This window comes from Gracilinanus agilis, chromosome 5 (assembly GCF_016433145.1).
Source record: "Gracilinanus agilis isolate LMUSP501 chromosome 5, AgileGrace, whole genome shotgun sequence".
NCBI lineage: Eukaryota > Metazoa > Chordata > Mammalia > Didelphimorphia > Didelphidae > Gracilinanus > Gracilinanus agilis.
This window is the reverse complement of record NC_058134.1, coordinates 235,467,531-235,490,146: the sequence shown is the minus strand read 5'-3', so window position 1 is coordinate 235,490,146 and position 22,616 is coordinate 235,467,531. Positions and strand designations below refer to the sequence as shown.

At 39.9% G+C, this 22,616-nt stretch overlaps 2 protein-coding genes and 1 pseudogene across 2 annotated transcripts in view; 1 reads left to right on the top strand and 2 right to left on the bottom strand.

The window, feature by feature from the left end:
- The first annotated feature begins 5,921 nt into the window (after window positions 1-5,921).
- SNRPF (small nuclear ribonucleoprotein polypeptide F) lies at window positions 5,922-11,415 on the top strand. Its single transcript, XM_044678409.1, has 4 exons — window positions 5,922-6,062; window positions 7,445-7,570; window positions 10,537-10,601; window positions 11,332-11,415. The coding sequence occupies exons 1-4, from the start codon at window positions 6,060-6,062 to the stop codon at window positions 11,396-11,398; spliced, it is 261 nt and encodes an 86-aa protein (XP_044534344.1). The 5' UTR covers window positions 5,922-6,059; the 3' UTR covers window positions 11,399-11,415.
- Window positions 11,416-12,361: 946 nt separating this feature from the next.
- CCDC38 (coiled-coil domain containing 38) overlaps window positions 12,362-22,616 on the bottom strand; it is a 44,598-nt gene continuing 34,343 nt past the window's right edge. Inside the window, exons 11-17 of the mRNA XM_044679162.1 lie at window positions 22,028-22,079; window positions 20,946-21,009; window positions 20,371-20,522; window positions 19,087-19,222; window positions 14,800-15,005; window positions 13,236-13,329; window positions 12,362-12,475 (exon numbers count right to left, since the gene is read on the bottom strand). Of these exons, the coding sequence (XP_044535097.1) occupies window positions 12,362-12,475; window positions 13,236-13,329; window positions 14,800-15,005; window positions 19,087-19,222; window positions 20,371-20,522; window positions 20,946-21,009; window positions 22,028-22,079 (818 nt within the window). The remainder of the gene's footprint in view (window positions 12,476-13,235; window positions 13,330-14,799; window positions 15,006-19,086; window positions 19,223-20,370; window positions 20,523-20,945; window positions 21,010-22,027; window positions 22,080-22,616) is intronic.
- On the bottom strand, window positions 12,933-13,033 carry LOC123250785 (annotated as a pseudogene).

The window sequence follows — 22,616 nt, the reverse complement described above, 5'->3', positions numbered from 1 at the left end:
AGCAATGGCAGGAAGACAGCTGGGGGTGGCAAGGTCCAGTAAGATGTAGTGGACTCTCACTAGTCATGACAACATGACCCCAATTGGCAAGCCATTGATCTCTCTACCAAACAGAGAACAGCAACCAAGGGCAATGGATAATGTATTAGAATTTGTAAAATATTCCTGAAGAATGTTGTGAGTAATATGGCCTCATGAAACATCGGGAAGTGTGGAAAGGTAAGTTTTCAGAACTTTGTAGAATATCCAAATAAATCAGATCATCTCCAAAGCACTTAAAATTGTAAGGCCAACAGACATAAAAACTGAAAAAATGTAGATTTCTATTAAAAAAAACCCAACAACAAAACCTTTTCTCCATGAGTAACAATAGGACTGTACTATCTGTCTATAAAATATCCCACAAAGAAGTGATAAAGGCACTAAAGAAAACAAAAAGAGGGTGAAGCTGGACCAGATCAAGTAAAGCAGAGGAGGTCCTTGCTAGAGGTAACAGAATTTTTTGAGTAATGAAGAACCATTTTTCAACTCACCTGAAAAAAGGAAACTAAAACATTGGGAAAAACTAAGGAGAGAATTCTTTTTAAAAGGGGGGGGGGAATGCGAGAGAATGAAGATAGTATTAATGGATGTCCCTGCTTTTTCACCTCCCTGAGGCAGCATGGCTTGGCAAACATGAATTCTCAACATGCACTTGGGGAAACTGCATTTGAAATCTATCTCAGGTACTTGCTAGTTTTGTCACTATGGGCAAGTCAATTAACCTCTAAAAGCCTTTTTTGTTCATTCATCTGTAAAATGAGGGTGATGTGTAAGGAAAGTTACTAGTTTTTCAAATGCTTTGAGATTTTTCTGAAACTACATTTCAAAATTACTATGAGCAAGAAAAGACCTATATATACAACCCCCCATATTCCTTAAGATAAATTTTATTGATCCTTTTGTTTTTACATTACAATATCCAGATATACTCACCTACCTCCAAGGATCCCTCCTTTATGTTAAAAATTGTTAAAACCAACCAACTCAAGGACCATATCTGAGTGTAAGCAACATTCTTTACCCATATCTGTGTGAAATTAACATAAAAATGGAGCTCCTTATCCTGAACATACATGTTAAGTAGGATGCCATGGATTGCCAGCATAGCAAAAATCCACTCTCCGACTCCTAGAAGAGGCTGGTGGAAGCCCCTGTGTGCCTGGTGACATGTCTGAAGGACAGGCCTTGTGACCCAGAGCCCCCGGAAGAAGGGCATCATTGGCCTTATAAGAGAAAGTGCCAAGGGGTAGTGGGTCTCTCTTTTGGCTTTGGCCTCATCCTGAGCAAGGGCTGGGAATATGGGAATAGAAGAAACACAACATGGCCAGGAGACTTTGATAGGGGGACCTGGTGATATTTTTCTCTCTTCTATCATTTTTACTAATAATTACAATTCAACATAGTTTCCAAGGTTAATTTTATCATAACCTGTCAGGTATGTAGGTAATTCCTCCTCTCTTCTTAAAGCAAAGATTAGTCATTACTGGACCTGACTTTAGAGGCAGTTTTTTCATTTCCCCTTTCTATATGTTTACTTCCAAACTGTTAGTATCACCTATATGTATACTAGCACTCTTCCCCTCAACTTCAAAAAACCTTACTTTATATTTTGTTTATATTTATCCAAACTCAGGTTATCATTATTGATAGGATGAAAACTTTTCAGGGACAGGGCCCATTTTTGTGTCTTTGTATCCTCAGCAACTAGCACAATTCCTGGCATGGAACAGGTTGATGATTGATGGATAGATGGGAAGAAAATCCCATCAGAGAAGAATCATCTTTCCAAAGTAGAACATTCCCGCCTTCCTTGAACTAAAATGCCATTGTCTCCAGCCTCCTACCTTGGTTGCCTTACAAATGTGGCACCAATAACTACGCACAATACCCCAGATGTGTTTCAATTATGGCAGAGTTCAGAAGGAATATTATTTGCTTCCATCCTTCTGGACAGGCTTTCTCTCAAATATTATCTGACTGAATCCTTAGTCATAGCAAACAGTTTGAATACTCATCAAGGGATTGGAGCTGATACCTTTGGAGTCAGAAAACCTGAGTTTGAATCCCAGCTCTCTCACTTACTCTCCTTATAATCTAGAACATCAGATCACATTGCTGGACCTCAGGTTCCTCCTCTATGAAATGATGACCTCCATGCTCACTCCAAGATCTGGGGCTATGATTTTGGGTTACTAAGGTTGTATGATTTGGATGATGAGGCTGAGCAAGGCTTAGGACCATATTCCTCCCTCCCTCAAGGCTTAGCTGAGCTTCACCAGCAACAGGAGGCCTTCTTCAATTCCCCTAGTTGTTATTGTTCTCTCTCTTCCTAATCAAAGGTATTGCACAAACTTCTGTGTTTTGTCTTTTTATTCTCAACATCTAGCAGTCTAGCACAGAGTAAGCACTCAATGATTGTTGAAATGAATGAAATGACTATAGTGTAGGGAGAAGATTGTAGTCAGACTAAGTACAAATCTTGGCTTTACCTGTATGAATCCAGGCAAGACAATTCCTCTCTCTCTGGGCCTCAGTTTTCTCAACTGTAAAACTGATCAACAAGAATTCAGTTTTCAGTGCACCAAGCACTAGGGATATGAATTAAGGCCCCTCTCCCATAAAAATTCCTGTATTCAAGCTGCTTCCATTTGAATGGTGGTAGAGGAATAACAAGCATATAAAACCTACAAGTTACAGAGTAGATGGAGGATAACCTTAGAGAGGTTAGGTGGTGAAAGAGGCCACCTGAAAAAGAAAGAAGGCAGGAATTCTAAAACAAGCATTGGGAGACAACATTTAAGGTATGAGGGATAAGGTGGTGGATCACATAAAATCTTGTTTTGCTTTCAGAGTTCTTAACCTGGCCCCTTCTTACCTTTCCAGTTTTCTTATACTTTGTTCCCCTCTATAACTGGAAGACACTCTACTTCCCAAGGACTCCCAAGTATTTTGGCTGGCCATCTTTCCAGGCTTGGAATTCTCTTCCTCATCTCCAATTCCTGGCTTCTCTGACTCCCTTTTATTTTCCAGCTATAATCTCACCCTAAAGCTAGTGCCATATATATATATAAAATCTTTGTAGAGTTGTTTTTATGTTGTCTCTCATTAGGCTGTTAGTTCCTTGATAGAAGGGACTGTTTTTTGCCATTCTTTGTATCTCCATTTCTTAGCACAAGTGCTTTAAGCCTTGGCTTAAGAAATGCCTACTGAAGGATTTTGGAAAAATCTGGATTTACTTGAACTAATGCAAAGTGGGATTTTTTTTTTTTTTTTGTGAGGGGCAGCTGAGTGGCTCAGTGGATTGAGAGCCAGGCCTAGAGACTGGAGGTCCTAGGTTCAAGTCTGGCCTCGGACACTTCCAGCTGTGTGACCTTGGGCAAGTCACTTGACCCCTACCGCCCACCCTTACCACTCCTGGGCCTTGGGCAAGTCACTTGACCCCTACCGCCCACCCTTACCACTCCTGGGCCAAGGACAGTCCCTAGCCCGGATGAAAAAAGGAGGAGGGTTGGGCGTGGGGCTAGCAACCCCACCCTGTAAAAACTACATCTGCTAAAGAAACTGCAACCTAAAGTAGGGGCAGCTGGGCTAGCTCAGTGGATTGAGAGCCAGGCCTAGAGTCGAAAGGTCCTAGGTTCAAGTCCGGGCTCAGACACTTCCCAGCTGGGTGACCCTGAGCGACGGTGTCCCATTGCCTACTGGTGCTTTCCTAGATTAGATGGCCAAAAGTGATTGCTATCCTACTTTTCCCATTTTGTTTACCATTTAACTATTATAGGATAGGAAATATTCAGAGCCCATCATTTTATAGACCCAACCAGTAGCAAAATATTCCATTTATTTTATGAATGTCATAATAGCATATAAGAGGACCTACAGAAACACCAAGTCTGTGAAGTCATATTTTTCTTCCCAGAAAGGTAATAGAAACTGAATTATTCAAACTTGAGTGTTAGTACTAGAACTGGTAAGTAGGATTCCCTCTAGCTATGGACTCCACAAAAAAAGAAATCACTGAAATGTGGTTTTGTGATAATAATTATTTCAAAATCCTTGAATATATACTTGAGAATCTTTAAGTCCATAAAAATTTGGCATCTAGATAACATGATTTGGGAACAAATCATTTAAACTTTCTGGGCTTCAGAATTCTAGACTATAACATAAAAGGGAGGATGGAGTAAATCAATGGATCATATAATTTTCAAATATGAGAAACAGTTTTTAACATATAAAAGTTTGTGTCCCATTGCCTACTGGTTGTGTCCCATTGCCTACTGGTTGTGTCCCTATGCTCCTGGAATGGAGTCTCAGGATAAAAAAAAAAATGCAAAGTGAATTGAACAAAACCCGGAAGAATATTTTGTACACAGAAACAGCAATATTTTAAAAAACCCTTACCTTCTGTCTTAGAGTCAATACTGAGTGTGGGGGGTTCCAAGGCAGGACAGCAAGGGTTAGGTAATTGAGGTTAAGTGACTTGCACAGGGTCACACAGCTAGGAAGTATCGAACCCCAGGACCTCCCTCTCTAGGCCAAATTATCCAATAAGCCACCTATCTGTGCTATTAAGGATATTTTTTGTTGAACACTGTGAATGACCTAGTCAATCCTAGACAATCCTAGGGACTCAGGATGAAAAATGCCATCTACCTTCAGAGGAAGAAAGGATGGAATCTGAATGCAGACCAAAACATACTTTATTTCATTCTTTTTTTCCTTTTTTGATTTCTCTTCCACAAAATGATCTAATATGAAAAACTGTTTTACATGATTACAAATGTAAAATGTCCATCTGATTGCTTCCATTCTCAGGGAGGAATAGGAGGAAAGGTAGGAGAGAAAGAATTCTGAACTCAATGAATGTTAAAAGGTGTGACATGTAATTGGGGAAAATGTTATCATTTTTTAAAGAGAAATGCTGACTTTATCTGTCAAGTATAATTGTAAAGTATGGGGACAAAGAAAATATAAGAAAAACTAGAGATATAGGTGGGTTCGGATTACTAAGGGTTTAAAAACTTTTAAACATAATATTCCAAAAGCTTTTTTAAACTCTCAAAACGTAAGCTTTACTATCCCGTAATACCTGATCCCAGAATAGGAAGCCTGTAGTGTCGAATTAAAGGTTACGTGGAGCCGTGGGTAATTAGCTGGGCCTAATTTGGCCTCTGATACTTACTAGCTGTGTGACCCTACCCAACCCACTTTACCTGTTTGCCTCAGTTTCCTCCTCTGCAAAATGGGGGAATAGCACCTTCCTCCCAGGGTTGTTGTGGAAATTAAAATAACTTAAAAATATACTCCGAGAAATTATATTTCAACATAATCAAACCAAATGTTATTCTAATGAGATATTGCTCCATAGAAATTTGTTGCCACATGATCCTATGCCTGTGAAAACCCGACAGAGACGGGGAATTCAGCCCTAGAAAAAGCTCCAAATTCTGACTCGAAGGGAGCGAAACAAGCCACGTCAAGAAAGGCGGACAAAAGAAGCCCAGGGCCCTGCTAGGTACTACCGGCCTCCCCTCTCCTTCAGAAGCTCCGGGGCGCCGTCGGAGCCTGGCCTGAAGACCCACTTCCAGGTTAAGAGTAAAGAAAAGGCCAAATAACTTGAAGGAGAAAAGCTGTAAATATCTCAGCTCCGTCTCTGAAAACCGTGAAGACAGTCACACTGAAGCACTTAGGACAAAAAAGAACTATTCCCTGCATTGCGCACAGGCCCACGGGTAACTCGCGCCTGCGTGCTGACGAATTTCTCTTGGCTCCACCCCATCTCGCATCCAATCACCGCCCACCTGCTTCTAGCCAATCCGGGAGAGCGGAGGGGGAAAGCAGTGACAAGAAAGCCGGGGTGAGAGGTGAAAGTTCAAGCTCCCGGCCGGCAGCCATTTCTCCGCTTTCCGTACGATTGCCGGCGTGAGGGAGGCGGAGGCAGGAGCGGCGGCGGCTCGCTTCACGTTGGGGCTGGAGAATCGGAGGCGGACGGCTCACGGCGCTCTTCGAAGGTCACGATGGTAAGGAGTGCGGCGGCGGCGGCGGCCGTGGTCACGGCGGGAGGAGCGTCGCCACATGTTCTCGCTTCCCGCCTTGTCCATTCATTTGCTCTGGGGGGCGGGAGCGGCTTCGTTCAGCCCTTTCTCCCCTCTACCCCCCCCATCCCCCGTAGGCTCGCGAGACGAGGGCCTGTAATTGTGTCCCGTTTTCCCCGCCCCAAACCCCCTCCGACCGCAGTTGGTCTCGCCCTAGCTCTGAGCTTCAGAGCCTCCTGGACGTGGCCATTTAGAAGTATGGGGGTGGCGTAGGCGAGGCGGAGCTAGAGAATTTAACCCTGGAAGAGAGGGAGCTCGGGATATCCTGCTGGCGAGACAAGCTGGCGGCCGGCCTTCTGGGCTTGCAGCCGTAGCAAAACTCTGCTATGACCCATCTCACTTTACAGAGCGGGAAACTAAGGCTCGGCGGAAAACTGAGCATATTTTAGAGTTTACAGACCGGGAAACAGGCCCAGGAAAGCAAGCCCTAGGCATAGATTAAGAGCCAGGAGAACCCCAAACTAACTGCCCGATTTAGGCCGTGAGTTTTGAGGCTCTCAAAGATACTTAAAAAAAAAAAAGCTGTTATTTTTAATAAAAATCCAAATATCAGGGAATCTCTGTCACTTTAGAGAACTCTCATTTCTGCACCCTTCAAACTCCAAATGGTTTCTAAGCCTCAGTTTATTCATCTGCAAAACAAACAGAAAGACCATTTTCTTCTTTTCCCTTAGTTTTTGGCCATTTTGTTCTTTATTATAGCCTTTTCCAAAAAACCAACTCTATGTGTGTCTCTTACTAATACTATTCTACAATACCTTGTCATAATGTAGGAAAAGCAGCTTAGTCTTAGAGATACTGAATTCAAGTCCCTGTTTAGTTCCTGTATTAGCTGTGGGACTCTGTGCAAGTGAATCAGTGAACATTTGTCATGGGCCAGGCACTATGCTAAGCCCTGGGGAAACCAAAAGAAGCAAAAAACAATTCTTGCCCTTAAGCACTGACAAATTGGGCTTTGGTTTCTTTCACTGTAAGGTGATGCGGTGAATTTTGTTCTTTAAAGCTCCTTCTGTTGACTAAACCAATGTTAATTTTTCTACATCACCCAGTTTTATTTCAGCAAAACAAAAATTAAAGGGGTTTAATGTGGCAAGATTTGGTATAGTTTGGGTACTAGGGAATACTGGTGTAATTTAGGAAAGAATGGGGATTGGACTAATGGACATATCTGTAAAGAATTTTGGGCTGATCTCTAAATCTTCCTTCTAGCACTTGAAATCCTATGAAAGCTTATCTTAGTGACTCTTTCCCTCTTAGTCTATTTGTTATTTCCATTACCTCATCTAGACTATTTTTTTTTTGTACAGAGTTTACCCCTCAATCCCAAGCCATTCCTGAATGGACTGACAGGAAAGCCAGTGATGGTGAAGCTTAAGTGGGGAATGGAGTACAAAGGTTACCTGGTATCTGTGGATGGCTACATGAACATGCAAGTAAGCTAACTCCAGTGTGAGAGTGTGAGTGTGTGTGTGTGTGTGTGTGTGTGTGTGTGTGTGTGTGTGTGAGAGAGAGAGAGAGAGAGAGAGAGAGAGAGAGAGAGAGAGAGAGAGTCAGTCAGAGTCTATGAAGAGCCAGTTTATGGTATAAAAGTAAAATTACTAATACATTTGTCTGGCATGTTGGTAGTAAAATGTAATTTATTTAGTTATTTTGTATGCCCTCTCTCTTCCCTTTGTATTATTTATTTCTTTGAATTTTCTGTGATCTAACTATTCTATGATTCACAGTTATTTAGCTTTTCTTTTTAAACTAATGGAAAAGCAACTAATGACATTAAAAGGGATGACTTTTTAGAAAAATGAAAAATTACTGTTAGGAAAACAGGAATTAAAAATTTGAATGTATCATGGAGAATTTTAACTGAGTGCTTCATGAGTTTTTCAGTTTGAATAAAAATGTTGACACAACATTGAAGAAGGTAACAAGAAAGATTTATCACAGCTATTTCTTCAGAGTGTTGTGTTATGAAATACAGTTGATATTTGTTAGTGCTTGAAGGTAGGAGAAAAAATATATCTTTTTTCTAAATCAGTTAAAAATGTATGATTACATTTTCTTTAAGGAAAAAATTATTTTCTGCATTTTAAAATATTTTTTGAGACCACCAAAGAAGCCCGTGACCCTCCAAAAAAAAAGATTAACTCATGCCTTAAATAGTTATCACCTGGTCTTGACACTTCAAAAGACAAGCCTCTAAATTAGGTTAGGCTTTTCCCCTACCTCTTCCAACTTGGTAGGACCTGCCAGTATAAGTTTTATTATGATAGTTTTGTGTTGGTTTGGTTTTTTTTTTTAAACCCTTACCTTTCATCTTGGTTCTAAGGCAGAAGGGATAGGCAGTAGGGGTTAAGTGACTTGCCTAGGGTCACACAGCTAGGAAGTATCTGAGGTCAAATTTGAACCCAAGATCTCCTATCTCTGGGCCTGACTCTCAATCCATTGAGCCACCCAGCTGCCCCCTATTATGATAGTTTTTATAGAACCATGAAATGAGACTTTGGAGTAGGATTTTGTTGTTGGGTATAGAAATAATAAACAAATGAGAGGGCATTTGGGTGGCTCAAGCCAATTAATTAACCCTATTTGCCTAGGACTTACCACTCTCCTCCATTGGAACCAATATATAATGTTTATTCTAAAGTGGGCATGGTAAGGGTTTAAAAAAAGAAACAAAACCTAAATGATAGGCTCTTTTCCTCAACTCTATCACAAACCAGTGTGGATTATATGACCGAGAGTTCTGGGAAGCAGCGAGAGTGATCAATCCCAGAACCTAGATTTCCCACCTCCATCTATGAAGAAAAGGAAAACATGCCTGGAACCGTGTGCCCCAGGATATCAGCAGCAAGGTTTTCTCCAGCACAATAATCTTTGTTTTAGCTAAATAATGTCAGAAAAGAAAAAATAGAATGTTGTCTTTCCTGAATTACTATTGCACCTGGTGGGCTGCACAAACGCTGCCAGTCTTGCCTCCATTTATAAAATACTATTAATTTAGAAAAAGACTATATGATACTTCCATGTATGTGTGTGTGTGTGTACACACACACACACACACACACTATATGAGATCAAAATAATATTTACCTCTAAAGCAAATTATGAAAAACAGATTTATAAATATCCAGTTCTTATAAATTCTTGCTTCTCTAACTCAGCTACCCTCATACTTCATCCCTTTCACCAGAGAATGGTCCAGTTGTCTTCCATGAAGGAACTGGGAGAAATCTGTACTTTTCCTGTCTTTTCACTTTGTATATTTCAGTTCTATTTCAGATGGTCTCTTTTTACACAATTAAGTGTCTACTATGCCCAGAGCATTGTACTAAGGTCTGGGAAAACAAAGACCAGAAAAGTCAGGCCTTTATCTTCAAGAGTTTGCACTCTCCTGGTCCTGATCCTCTTTACAAACTTTCTATTTCTCTCTGAGCTTTTTTCCATTTGACAGAAGAATGTTCTTGTTCCATTTGCTCTTTGTTCCAATTGTCAGCCAAAGAATAATAATAATGACCAGAGAGCAAGGGACCAGTGAGAGTGATGCACTTGAATTCAAGAAAAGGAAAGCTAAGCATTTTGGAAATTAAATTTAATGGGGCAGCTAGTTGGCTCAGTGGATTGAGAGCCAGGCCTAGATTCCTGGATTCAAATGTGGCCTCAGACACCTCCCAACTCTGTGACTGGATAAGTCACTTAGCTGCAATTGCTTACCACTCTTCTGCCTTGGAACCAATACTTGGTTCATTTAGAACTTTTAAGAGACTTCTAAAGCACTTGAAATGCTCTGCCTTCAAGTCCTCCTTAGTATCACTACAAAAAGTCTCTGTCCAAGTGCTTCTAACATACTTTTCTTTAAACAAGATAATTTTTTTAATGATTTAGTTTTTTTTTAATCACTACTATCACATCAATATCTTATTTCCACTATGTTCATTGAATTTTGATGGTCTAGCTCAGGAACTCAACCACTATTCAGAACATTGTTTCTTTGGAATTATAAACTATTCACTTTACAACTAACAAGTGATTTACAGATGAACTTGGATCACTATGAATTATAAGTTGATTGCTTTCTATCCTTAAATTTTCAAGTCTACCAGAAAGGGAAATAATGCAGAATCCCAAGTTTAAAAAAAAAAAATTGCATTTAAGATAACCATTTTGAAGGAAACTATTATGTGACAATTTTCTGTATCTTGCTTGGCTGAGCATATGGCTGTAGTACTGTAACTTAGTTGTTTTTAATGTTATTAAACTTTTTTGTTGTTAATCATTTGTGGATAGATTTGTATTGTTACCAGAGAATGGTCTCAATATATTAGTTAACCCTTCAGATTTAGTTGGTTGATACAATTTTTCCCTTGTTTCACTTCTGCTGATTCATTTTCTTTTTGTTTAAAAGCTTGCAAATACAGAAGAATACATAGATGGGGCATTGTCTGGACACCTTGGCGAAGTTTTAATAAGGTAAGTCAGAGCAACAGTGTAATAGATTTCCACAAACATAGAAATGTCTATTTATACAAACTATTGATGCATCAGTTTCCAAATTCCTCCACCGTTTTTTTTTCTTTTAACATCACTATATAACAGTACTCTACAAAAAGGAAGTTCTTAAAATTGTTAGATTAATAGTCAAAGAAAGGATTTAAATCTTTTAAAATAATGTGTATTTTCATGATTTTCTTTTTATTGAAATCAAGCAGTCTGGGCCTTAGCTAGATACTTATTTCAATATTCATAAATTCTAGGAGTTTTGATTAGCATATACAAGTTGACAAAATTAAGTTATACCAAATAATTAGTTTTCAATTCTCCAAATTCCATTTCCCTACTTTTCTCCTGAATAGTTACAAAGTATATCTTTTCTTGCCAGCATAGTAGAGTTGCTATGTTCATTATACAATGAAAATCAGTATCACATTCCCAATAGCTAATAGCCTCAACATGAAAGCAGTTTGGAAATACTAAAAAGGTATTCCAAACTTAACATTCTGCTATCTATTTATCTATCTATCTATCTATCTCTCTATCTATCTATCTATCTATCTATCTATCTATCTATCTATCTATCTATCTATCTATCTATCTATCTATCTATCTAAAAATGTAGTATAAAACTCATTTGCAGCCACCATAGTAAATGCTGTGGCTTTCCTACTCAAAGCAACAAAATTAATGCTAATTCTATTTACAGGTGCAATAATGTCCTTTACATCAGAGGTGTTGAAGAAGAGGAAGAAGATGGGGAAATGAGAGAATAGCATCTTTTGGGGGGAGGGGAGGGGCTTTTTTTGTATATTTCTAGAAAATAAAGATTTGTTTGTTTTTCAGTTTGTATTGGTCTTTAGATCTATAACTTGTTCTCCATGAACTTTTGTGAGTTGAAGGTATTTTCATTTTTTTTCAAATTCAGAACAAAAACTCAAAACTTAGGAAACGTAATTTTAGAGCTAATGGTATAAGAAAAACTGCCTTCTCTTAAAGAAGTATTTATATATTTTCCATGTTCAAAGGGAAAAAAAGGATTGACTTAACCCCCTTTTGGGGAATTTTTTTGTAAAGGTGAAATAATATTTGCAATTTCAGGAAGAGAGGTTGTAATTATGCAGCTACTTCTCTGCAAATTTTGACTTTTGGAAGTCTTTCTTTTGATTTCATATTTAAAAGTGAATCTGTTTCTCAACATTTTTGCTTTTAAAATTGCTTAATTGTAATAACCAGCCTAACCTAAAGTATATACACATTTTAATAGTTTTGTGGCCCAGATGAGTAGAGTCAGGGCATATTCAGAAAACAGGATGCTTCTGTTTAGACTTCTGTTCTCAAGGCCTTTATGCTTAGCTGAGGAAATTTAAATGCATCCTGAGGCTTGTTCCTTCAGAACCAAGCACTTTTGTACACTTTATAATGGTTGTAATCAGGATAGAAGACCTCATTTAAGCAAACCACTAGCCTTTTAGAAATACCCATATAGTGGTACAAATTACTTTCTCTGGTTTTGGTTTTTGTTTTCTTAAATCCCCATCCTCTGATGCATATGTGTTAACAATAATTAAAAGGTTCTGGAAAGATTTGGTTTGTTGGAATTTGGAGATAAAAATCTGAATGACATTCATTCTTGAAAACAAAAATTCTGTTCTAAAAGAAAACTTGAAACTTAACAAAAAATAAATAATTTTTAGGCTTTTACCTGAAAATTAAGCTATGTGTCTGACTGACTTTGTTTAAGTAAAAAAATACTGATCCTCAAATACTTTTGATTTTGTGTCATCGACAAAGAGTATTTCTTGTTTGATATCCGCAAGAGGTTGTGAACGAAAAACAAGTCTCCTTCCCGTCTGCAGCAAAGAAAAAAAAATTTAATGTTTCTGTCCATAATTCTCCTCTTGTTTATATAATATAAAATAATTTTAATAACACCTGCCATTCCAAAAACAGACTTTTTTTTTTTTAAAACCCTTACCTTCCATCTTGGAATCAATACTGTGTATTGGCTCCAAGGCACAAGAGTGGGAAGGGGGCTAGGCATTGGGGGTTAAGTGACTTGCCCAGGGTCACACAGCTGGGAAATCTGAGGCCAGATTTGAACCTAGGACTTCCCATCTCTAGGCCTGGCTCTCAATCCACTGAGCTACCCACCTGCTCCCCAAAAACAGACTTTTAAAAGATATTAATTACCAAAATTATAAAGTGTGTTTACCTACTTGACTCATAATCACGTAAGGTTACAAGTACTGGAGGTTTTTTTGACATTCATTTTTTTTAAAGTTTTGAGTTCCAAATCCTTTCCCTCCCAACAATATGAATCACTTCAAGGATTTGCATATCATTCTTTCACAGGGTACATGCTAATTGTCTGTATCATTTCAGTTTTAGTATTTGTGCTGCCAGAGCAAGCATGATTATATAAGAATTATGTCTATTTTGCAGATATTAGATCCCTCTAAGACTCAGTTGCCTTCTATATTTGCTGCAGGTTACAGAGCTAGTAATAGTAAAGCTAGGACATGCATCTTCAAAACATGTCTTTTTCTCCTTAATGGAAAAAACTTCAGTAATGAGTGTTGAAGCTATTCTTGTTGACAACAAAGCACAAACCTTTTTCTTTGGTCTTGACACTGCTCTTTCTAAGGCAAGTCTTATTTTTTCTTCCTGACTTCTTTGTTTTTCTTTCAATTTCTCTTCACGCATTCTGTTGTGAGAGGGGAAAAAAGTTCTTGTAACTAAAGTGCCATAAAAACGCTTAAGACTGCCAAGAGTAAATTTTGTTTCTGTTATATAGGAAGATGTTATTTTTTCACCATTTGGAAAAGCACCAGATTGACCTTTTCCCAGAGAATCTAAAAGCAGAAAACTGAAATAGCCCCTGTATCTGGCTAAACAAGTTGTGGCATGAGATTAATGAAACTTTGTACCCTAAGAAATGACAACAGTAATGCCAAAAAAGGAAAAAGATTTGAAATGAAAGAAATAACTAGAACAAAATGTTATATAACATTGGGGCGAGTTCTTTTCATTGATAACAATTTTTACTAATCGTTGGACACGTTGACCCTTCCGTGAGATGATAGGCAATACGTGTTATACATTAGAGGTCATAATGTGCTATCATGCAGGATGTATTTCCAAGTCCAGCATATTGTGAAAGAAGACACATCGGTCGACCACTTACCCAAGTAAAAACTCATGAACATTTTATTTCTTAGCAACTAGAAGTGAGTGTTTCAAAGAAAGGCATAGGTACAAAGAGCACATTTTTGTCTTCTGAATAGATGGTTTTTTTTTGGAACTGAGGAAAATGAATGTCAGTTTGGTGGTTATTTTGTCGGGCACTTTTTGTACCTGGCTAGGTTAGGTTTGTTGGGACTCCTGGGATAGCGCCTCTCTAAGGGAAGGGGAAAGAGGGCTGTCTGCTGTGAAGTGGGGTACTAAGCAATCATTGTGAGGAATAAGAAGGGAGAGCAGCATTGGGGGCCACTTAGGTATATGGCATTTATCAAGAATGAAGTGCTATAGGGGATGGCTACCTGGCTTAGCATTGAGAGCTGGGCCCACAGACGGGAGGTCAAGTGTGGTCTCAAACACATTCTAGCGGTATGACCCTGGGCAAGTCATTAATTTTAGATTTAGGTTTTCCTGCCTTCAAGTCCAGCCTCCTATTTCCTATAATGATCTCGGGAATTCTGCCCAAAGAATATTTTACTAACAAGTACTTTAATGTGTCAGTTATTTTAAGGATTTGTTGTTTCCCTTCGCTGACATAGTTTGCCACTCTTCAATGTCTTAAAAAATTGGTTTTGGAAGCTGCCGTGATTCCCAAATTCCCCAGCTTCTGGTTAACCTGGAGATGAACGTTTCCAAGATCAGGCCTGATCTTGGGGCAGCAGTCATAAGGTCCCGTCGAGGGCCGTGCTCCAAAGCACGCCCGGCACATGATACACGGTCCTTCAATGCTGGTGGGTCAGGACCTGCCAGAGCCTGCCCTCCCATCCAAACATAAAGTCACCCACTCCCAAGTCATGCGAAAGGCGTAGGAGTGAATTCGGAAGCAGTGGATGGATGGCTCTGGCCATCTCTGTGTTTAAGCCCAGCCTCCCCAAACTGCAGAAACACAATCACTAACAAGGCTACTGGTTTCGAATGCAAAAGACATAGACTGTACTTTTGTCGTCTTTCTCTCTGCTTCGCCTTTTCGATGACTTCGATGACATCTCTAGGAACGGTGTCGATCAGGTCACTCAGCTCCACCAGTCGAGACTCGACTTTGACCAGCTTTTGGACTGGGTTGAGGTTGGCCACATCCACCTCTCCGATGCAGACCTTGTACACTTGGTTGACTTTTTTACTTAGGGATTCTATCAGTCTTTCCTACATTTGCAGAGGGGCAACAGAAAGCATAAAGATCATCGTAACATCACACTATCATGACTAAATACAGGTCAGATGGCGGGAGTGCCTTCGGGAGTGCTGGCTTCCCCGTTGGGATGCAGTCAGAGGAGGGCAGAGGCTGTGGCGTTTTGTCTTTGCATACTTAAGGACTAACATGTTACCTGGCACAAAGTAGGTGCTTGATCCATCGATCTTACGGGATTCAGTTGAAGTTGTTGGGTTTAATACCATGAAATTTCAGCATAAAATATTTGTGGACATCCTTAACTTGTAGAAATGGACTTTAATCAGTTTTGTAATTCAAAGCATGTGATTTCTAGGGTAACAAGTTGGGTTGTTTTCAAATATGACTTGAAAAGTAAAAAAGATGTCAACAACTGAAGAGTATTTTGAACAAAAATTATTGAACCAAGATGCTCTGATTCCAGGGTATGACCTTCCCTGGATAAAGTTCTTTGGGTAAAGTGGAAAACTTTACTCAGATTTTGAAAAACCTCTAATTTCAAAACAAGTTCTCGTTCCAATATATTGTGAGAGCCTCTATCTGAGTAGTCTGGAACCATAAGAGGGGATATGAAAGGAAGTTTGGGGAGTGGAAAATTTGGGGCTTACAACCACGATTATAAGGATTTTTAAAAAGTAAATTTCAACTCCACCCTACCCCACATGATTGGGGAATCTGGCCTTTCTCCTCTTTCTTCTCTCTTCATGCTCTTTCATTTGGGGGCCTCGACCTCAGGGCTCAGTTCAATGATCATTTCTATACAGGTGACCCCCAAGCCTCTCTATCTGCCTAACTAACCCCAATGTCTCCTTTGAATGCCGGTTCTGCACCCTCAACTACTTGTTAGACAAATACTTGCCTGACAACACCTCAAACTTTTAAATCGTGTCCAAAATTAAACTCATCTTCCTCTAAACAAGACTCTTTCCAGCTTCCCTATTTCTACTGATGGCCCTAAGATCCTCCTAGCCATCCAGGTTGGAGTCTTAGAACCTCTCACTTTTTCCTCTTTCCATCTTATCAGCTGCCAAATCCTATCTGTCCATTCAAACTGCCCTTACCCTGTTTGTCGCTTCTTGCTTGGACTAACATCATAACCTTCCAATTTCAGGTCTCTGTCTCTAGCCTCTTCCTCCATTCCATTATTTATACAGATGTAGAATTTACTTAATGGCTAGGTCTAATTGAATCAAAGGAACTTTTAAGTGGCGCCCTATTGCGAATTGCATAAAGTTCAGCCTTAGCTTAGCATGTAAGGTCTTCCCCAATTGGGCACCATTCTAGCCATATTTCATATTACTTCCTTTTAGATCCACTCCATTTCTAGCCAAACTGAACTTTCACTACCAGCACTTAACATGTAATCTCCCACCTCTATGTAGTTGCTCAAACCATCACCCATGGCAGAATAAACCTCTTCTGCTCTTCACTTTTCAGAATTCTTACCTCCTTCCTTCAAGGCTTGACTCAAGAACCATCTTTTCTGTGCCTCCTCTAACCACCCCCAGCAGAATGTGGGTGAATGTTGAGGTCAGGGAAAATGCTATTTTTGTTTTCATCTTCATATGCCTACTAGGTAGGACAGTACTCTACACATGGCAGGCGCTTAACATGTGCTTGTTAAAAATTAATGAAAGGAAAAGGAGTCTCTTTCAACTATTTTGCTCCTTCTCCTTGAACCAGACTAACTAATGGATTAAGGAGAGCCTCATTCTCTCCTCAGTGGGCAGCCTGTCTGGCTATAAATTCAGGTTCCATTAAAAATGCCATGGGGGAGCACAGTGGATAGAGTACCAGGCATGGAGCCGGGAGGAACTAGGTTCAAATTTGACCTCATACTTTCTAGTTGTGTGACCCTGGGCAAGTCACTTAACCCCAGTTGTTTACCCTTTGCCACTTTTTTGTCTTAGAATTGATACTAAGACAGAAGGAAAAAATGCCATCAAAAATGAGCAGCAGCACACCAGCACCCTTCTGGATGTATGTCTACTTAGCAGTGGTGTGTGTGTAGTCCAGCCAAGACCACCAGAATGTGTGTCAGAGGAAAGACTTGAACCCTCATCACTAGCCATTAACACTCTAGTGCCTCTTTGTGTTGTACCCAAGTTGTTGTTATAATATATAATATAATATTATAAATAATAATTATAATGGTCCTTTGCAGAGGTTGAGGCTGGGGAGAGCTGTCCATTGTTGTGAGAGATTGTGTGTAATATCTGCATTTTTTTTTCAGTGTGTTGATAGGTGTCACTAAATGCTTTTTCTCCTTTTTAAAAAAATTCTTTGTTATAAGAGAAGGATCTCTGGCGGGCAAAGGGGGGGATGGATACAGGGGGCAAATCTAGAATGAATTCCTTCCCGTTCCTAGTCTGCACTTGCAGGAGATGCATGTATGAGTGCTGCAATGAGAGAGAGCTTCACTGTGATGGTACCACGGATGGTGGGTGGTAGGGATCACTTTCCTTCCCCTCTCATGATGTAAGACTTGATGAAGATTTCCCCCTTACTCCGAGATTTTCCAAACACTTTCAATGCATATTTTCTCCTCCTCTTCTAGCTATCCCCAGAAGACTGTGAGAGGTAGGATTTGTGTCAGTCAGTTAGATTTTTGTCAAAAGCTTTCTAAGTGCCAGGCACTGTGCTAAGTACTGTGTCCTGTGTAAGTACTGTGTATTTTTGTAGACTCAAAACAGCACCTGCAGCAGATCAGGGGATTTTAGAATCCCAGGGAACCTTGGAGCTCATCTAGTTCAATATCCTCCTATGGCAGATGGGGAAACTGAGTCACAGAAAAGTGATTCAAAGTCACACAAGGACTGAGAGGCCATGCTAGAAAATGAGAACCCTGGGTCCTCTATCTCCAAATCTATCCCTGTTCCATCCCGTACCACAGGTGACTCCCATTTATATATGTGCATGTTTTAAGAAAATATTTCCTTACTTGAATTGGATGAAAATAAGTCAATCAATGGAAATAGGTCTTGATCAATGACACATGTAAAACCCAGTGCAATTGCGCATTGTTTATGGGAGGAGGTTGGGAGGAGGGGAGGGAAAGAACAGGAATCACTTTCCTTTTGATGGCTTTATCAAGGAAAGTAAAATTACCTATAATTATAGGTCTGAAAACCAATGTCCCATTCAAAGCTGCCAAATACCATCTGATTAAATGTAGAGCTTCTGAATTTCTTTGTGTCATGGACCCCTCAGGCAGGCTGGTGAAGCCTATAGAATCCTTCTCAGAATAATGTTTTTAAATGCATAAAAGACAAGACATAAAAGGAAACCAATTATAGTAAAATACAATTACATCAAAATAGTTTATTTTAAAAAAGAATAAGTTCATGGACCCCACCTTAAGCACTCTCGGAAATGAAATTCCATAGGAAAAAACCTTCAATGAAAGACATTCTCCTAATTAGTTAGATTCTGTTCAAGGAACCCATGTAAGTGGACCCGCAAACATGTTAGTGCTATAGAATTATAACCAGCTCTCTTGTGATTATCTAGGCCAATGATTCCCAAAGTGGACACCATCGCCCCCTGGTGGGTGCTGCAGTGATCCAGGGAGGTGGTGATGGCCACATTTTTTTTGTATTACATTCTATTCTGAGTTCAATAAATAGTTTCATAATTTCCAGGGGGCTAAGTAATATTTTTTCTGGAAAGGGGGCGGTAGGCCAAAAAAGTTTGGGAACCACTGATCTAGACTGTACTGGAAAACTTTAAAACACAAAATTGTTTTCCTTGTCTTTTATCGAAGGTAGATTTGGTGGTTCCTTAAACCCCACATTGCTATGGGATCATAGACGTATGATTTCATTCCCATTGGGAACTCTCAGATGAGATGGAAAGTGCCTCAAAGGTCACTTAGCCCAACCCTCTCATTTTACAGCTGAGTAAACTGAGGCCCAAGGAAGTTAGGTAACATTTTCATGGCTACACAGGTAATATTTGAAACCAAGTCTTTTGACGCCAAGCTTTTATACCAACTCTCTTGTGATTGTGTATATACAGGAATTAAAAGCTAAGCTATTTATTAGCTTAAGTCATTACCTGAATTTCTGAGTTAAACTCTCCAAAATTAAATAGCCGTGACCTTAATTCCAATTCTGCTGCTTTTTCTTCTTCTCGAGCACAGAAACCCTTAAGGATTTCTTTTTGTTCCATTAGAATCTCTATATTGCTATTCCTATTACAAAAGAAGAAAAAAAATAGTGTAGTCAGTGAACAAAGAACTTTACTAGGTCAAATTCCCAGAATCGGGGGGGGGGGGGGCAAAATTGGAACCTGTCACCCACAACCCAAGAAGAACTAAAGAAAATGGATAGGATTAACTAGATTGAGAAATAGCTGGACCCTAATGTATAGTTTATGAACGGATTGTTGAGTTGAGTAAGGTTTCCCAAACTCAGCCAGACCCAGGTGTCTCCCATATCTCTGAAGCTGGAGTCCACGATATCTTGTTGGATAGCACCGACAGCCTTCTTGGTGAATTGGTGAAGTTCTAATCTTTCATAGGAAGAAATAACGGAGAGAGCACCACTGGGACTCTCAAGGCCTTCCCCTTCCTACCCAGGACTTCTGGGGTCCCCATTCTTTCCAACACAAACCAGAAGATGTTGGTAGCAATTGGTGGGTTCGTTTTAAGTATGGACAAGCTGTCTGTCACCATATTCCAGGAAGAAGGCACATTTTCTAAGTGATTACATCAGATCGCCACACAATGTCTTTCCCCTTCATCAGAGAAATCCTGACTAGTTCCTTCTTCCCAAGACCTTCACTAACTTTCTCCCCACCCCCAAAATACATTTTTATTGCTACATTTTGTTCTTACATCATCTAGATTTGCCCCCTTTGCCCGCCAGAGAGCCTTCTCTTATAACAAAGAATTTTTTTTAAAAGGAGAAAAATCACTTAGTGACATCTATGGACAGTTCCCCCACCCCAACAGTTTCAATCTTTGCAGATGACCATTATAATTATTATATGCAACTTAGGTACAACATAGAGGCGCACTGGGGCGTTATGGCTAGTGATGAGGGTTCAAGTCTTCCCTCTGACACACACGATGGTGGCCTTGGCTGAACCACTCAAGTCCTGAGGGCCCTCGGCCACTTTGGAACACTGTAAGTTAGAGATGGTGCCACCTTGCATTGGTAGAGGGGGCTTTCTCTTCTGGGAGTTCCATATAGGGATGAAATCATAGGTCCAGTTTCTAGCTCTATTAGATTAAGCAAACAAACAAAAAACGACAACAACAACAACAAACCCCAAGACCCCAGATAGAAAAGAACATGAGAATTTGAGACCAAACCTTCCTTGTGTGTGATGACTTACACTTTATCTTCTATAGCTTTTTCTCTTCTTGATACATCTTCCAGAGTTTCATCAACATCTTGGGAATATTGTACCAAAGTAAGATTCTGCTCTTCCAACTCAGTGAGGACACGAAGTAACTCCTCTGGTTCTTTGAAGTAGAGCTCTGGTTCCTAATCAATTTTTAAAAGATGTGGTGATGTGCCTAGAGAAGAAAGCTGGGGAGCTCTTCTTTCAAGGCCCATCCCAGAAGGCACACACTTAACTTCAGGCGGATTTTTTTTTTTAGTTTAAAACGATGTCACAGAGTGAAGAAACATAGTCCTTGATGGGTGATCAAAAAAACATGGAGGGAGGAAACCAAGGTGAAGGAGTGATGCCAGAGGGGTACAAGGGTGGTGGGGCAGAGGTGGAAAGTCATGTGAAAAAGAGGCTGGATTCTGAAAAGAGTAGTCAAATGGTAATTTGGTCAGGAAAGTAAACAAAATGTTTGAAATTGATAAAAGGCAAGATTCTAAGGGAAGACATGTGACCATGACCATGATTTTTCCAATGAACAAGTATTTAAGTAAATCAAGAAAATATCATTTGGTTACCAATTCGTAGTCTATTTCCTCAAGACCGAAGTCCAAACTGTCTTCTGAACTTATACTTGCAGCACTGTCCAGAAAAAGAAAAAAGAAAAATTCAGCTCCTGCTTGAAACTCTTTTTTTTTTTTTAGCTTACTTGGGTCATTTTTTTCTCTTTAACTTCCCATCCATCAGATTGGCAAAGTTGGCCAAAAAAGGGGAAATGTAATGTGTTTAGCATAGTACTTGGGACATGGTAGGTACTTAACACTATACTAGCACAAGGAGAGAGATTAGAAGGAAAAATTCTGATAAGCAGAACTAGACTGAATTTGATATCATGGGGGCATAGCGTCACTGACCAAGAGCTGGGAAGGTACTTATTAAAGGTCATCTACTCCAATCTACTAATGTCATTTTTTAAAACTTCTATTTTCTCTCTTAGTAGCAATTCTAAGACAGAAGAGCAGTAAGGGCTAGACAATCTGGGTTAAGTGATTTGCCCCATGTCACACAACTAGAAAGTATCTGAGGCCAGATTTAAACCTAGGTCTTTCCGACTCCAGGCCTGGTTCTCTATCCACTGTATTACCTAGCTGCCCCCCAAATCCTATTATTTTACAGATAAGGCAACTCAAGACCCAAGAAATTGAAGTGACTTACCCAGGGTCATATAGGTAGCAAAGAGGAGAGCTGAGATTTAAGCCTAGGATTTCTGACTCCTGATGTAGGACAAATTTCCCTGCATGATCTTTTCTCTTTCCATAGCATCACTATTCCAAAGCTTGGCCCCTTGGATTGACCATATTACCTTGCCTAGTAATGACCGAGCCCAACCTGAATTCCCCCAATTTCATGCTGTTCCACCTCAAAGCTCTGACTTTTCCCATTCCCTCCTTCCAATATTGCTTGTGCTGAAGTCACACTTTAATGCCGATCACGTCACAGATAACTGTGGGCTCCCAAAGGCTTTGCAGGATACACAAACCCCGGTAGAAGCTGGATTTTAAGACATGACCACATGTATGTATGTCTAATCGACCTTAGGCATGGACTTCTGATAACAGTGGTAACTATTTCAAGAGAGGCAATTAATTTCATACTTTACTTTGGTGATGCGGGTTTCCTTCTGTCTGCGCCTTTTTTCCCCTTTCTCCCATCTTCATGGAGGTTGGTTTGCGAGGTTTTTTTAAAGGAAGAAAATAACAAAAAATAAATGATCAACACTAGACCCCTGATATGAATTCTCTGTGTGGGTATATTCAATGGCATTTTGTTACTGCACAGAAGGTAAGCTAAAGCTTAACTTCTTTGCAAGCTAAAAGCTAACTTGCTTTTGGATCTGAGGTTGACTTAAAACTAGAAAGATCCTTGGAGGTCATAGAGGCCAATCTACTCATTTGGCAAATGAAGAAACTGGGAAGAGAAACTGGGAAGAGAGAGCTCTTAACTTAGAATGCCATAGGTCTCCCCTAAAGTCATATAGCTAGCATCTGAGGATTTGACCCTGACCCTCCCTCTCTGTCACCCCTCCTACCCATCAAACTGCCCAGTCTGGTTGATTCTATTTCCTTGACCCATTCTCCTTTCTCTCCCTGGTATCACCTCACACCCATAGTTCAGACTTTCTTTTCCTCCCTCCCTCCCTCCCTTCCTTTCTTCCTTCTCCCTCCCTCTCTCTCTCTCTTTCTCTCTCT

Excerpts from the sequence above, each read along its gene's own strand:
- SNRPF (XM_044678409.1), top strand. Across the intron at positions 7,571-10,536 it reads ATGGCTACATGAACATGCAA|CTTGCAAATACAGAAGAATA; the intron begins GTAAGCTAACTC and ends TTTGTTTAAAAG. Across the intron at positions 10,602-11,331 it reads CTTGGCGAAGTTTTAATAAG|GTGCAATAATGTCCTTTACA; the intron begins GTAAGTCAGAGC and ends TTCTATTTACAG.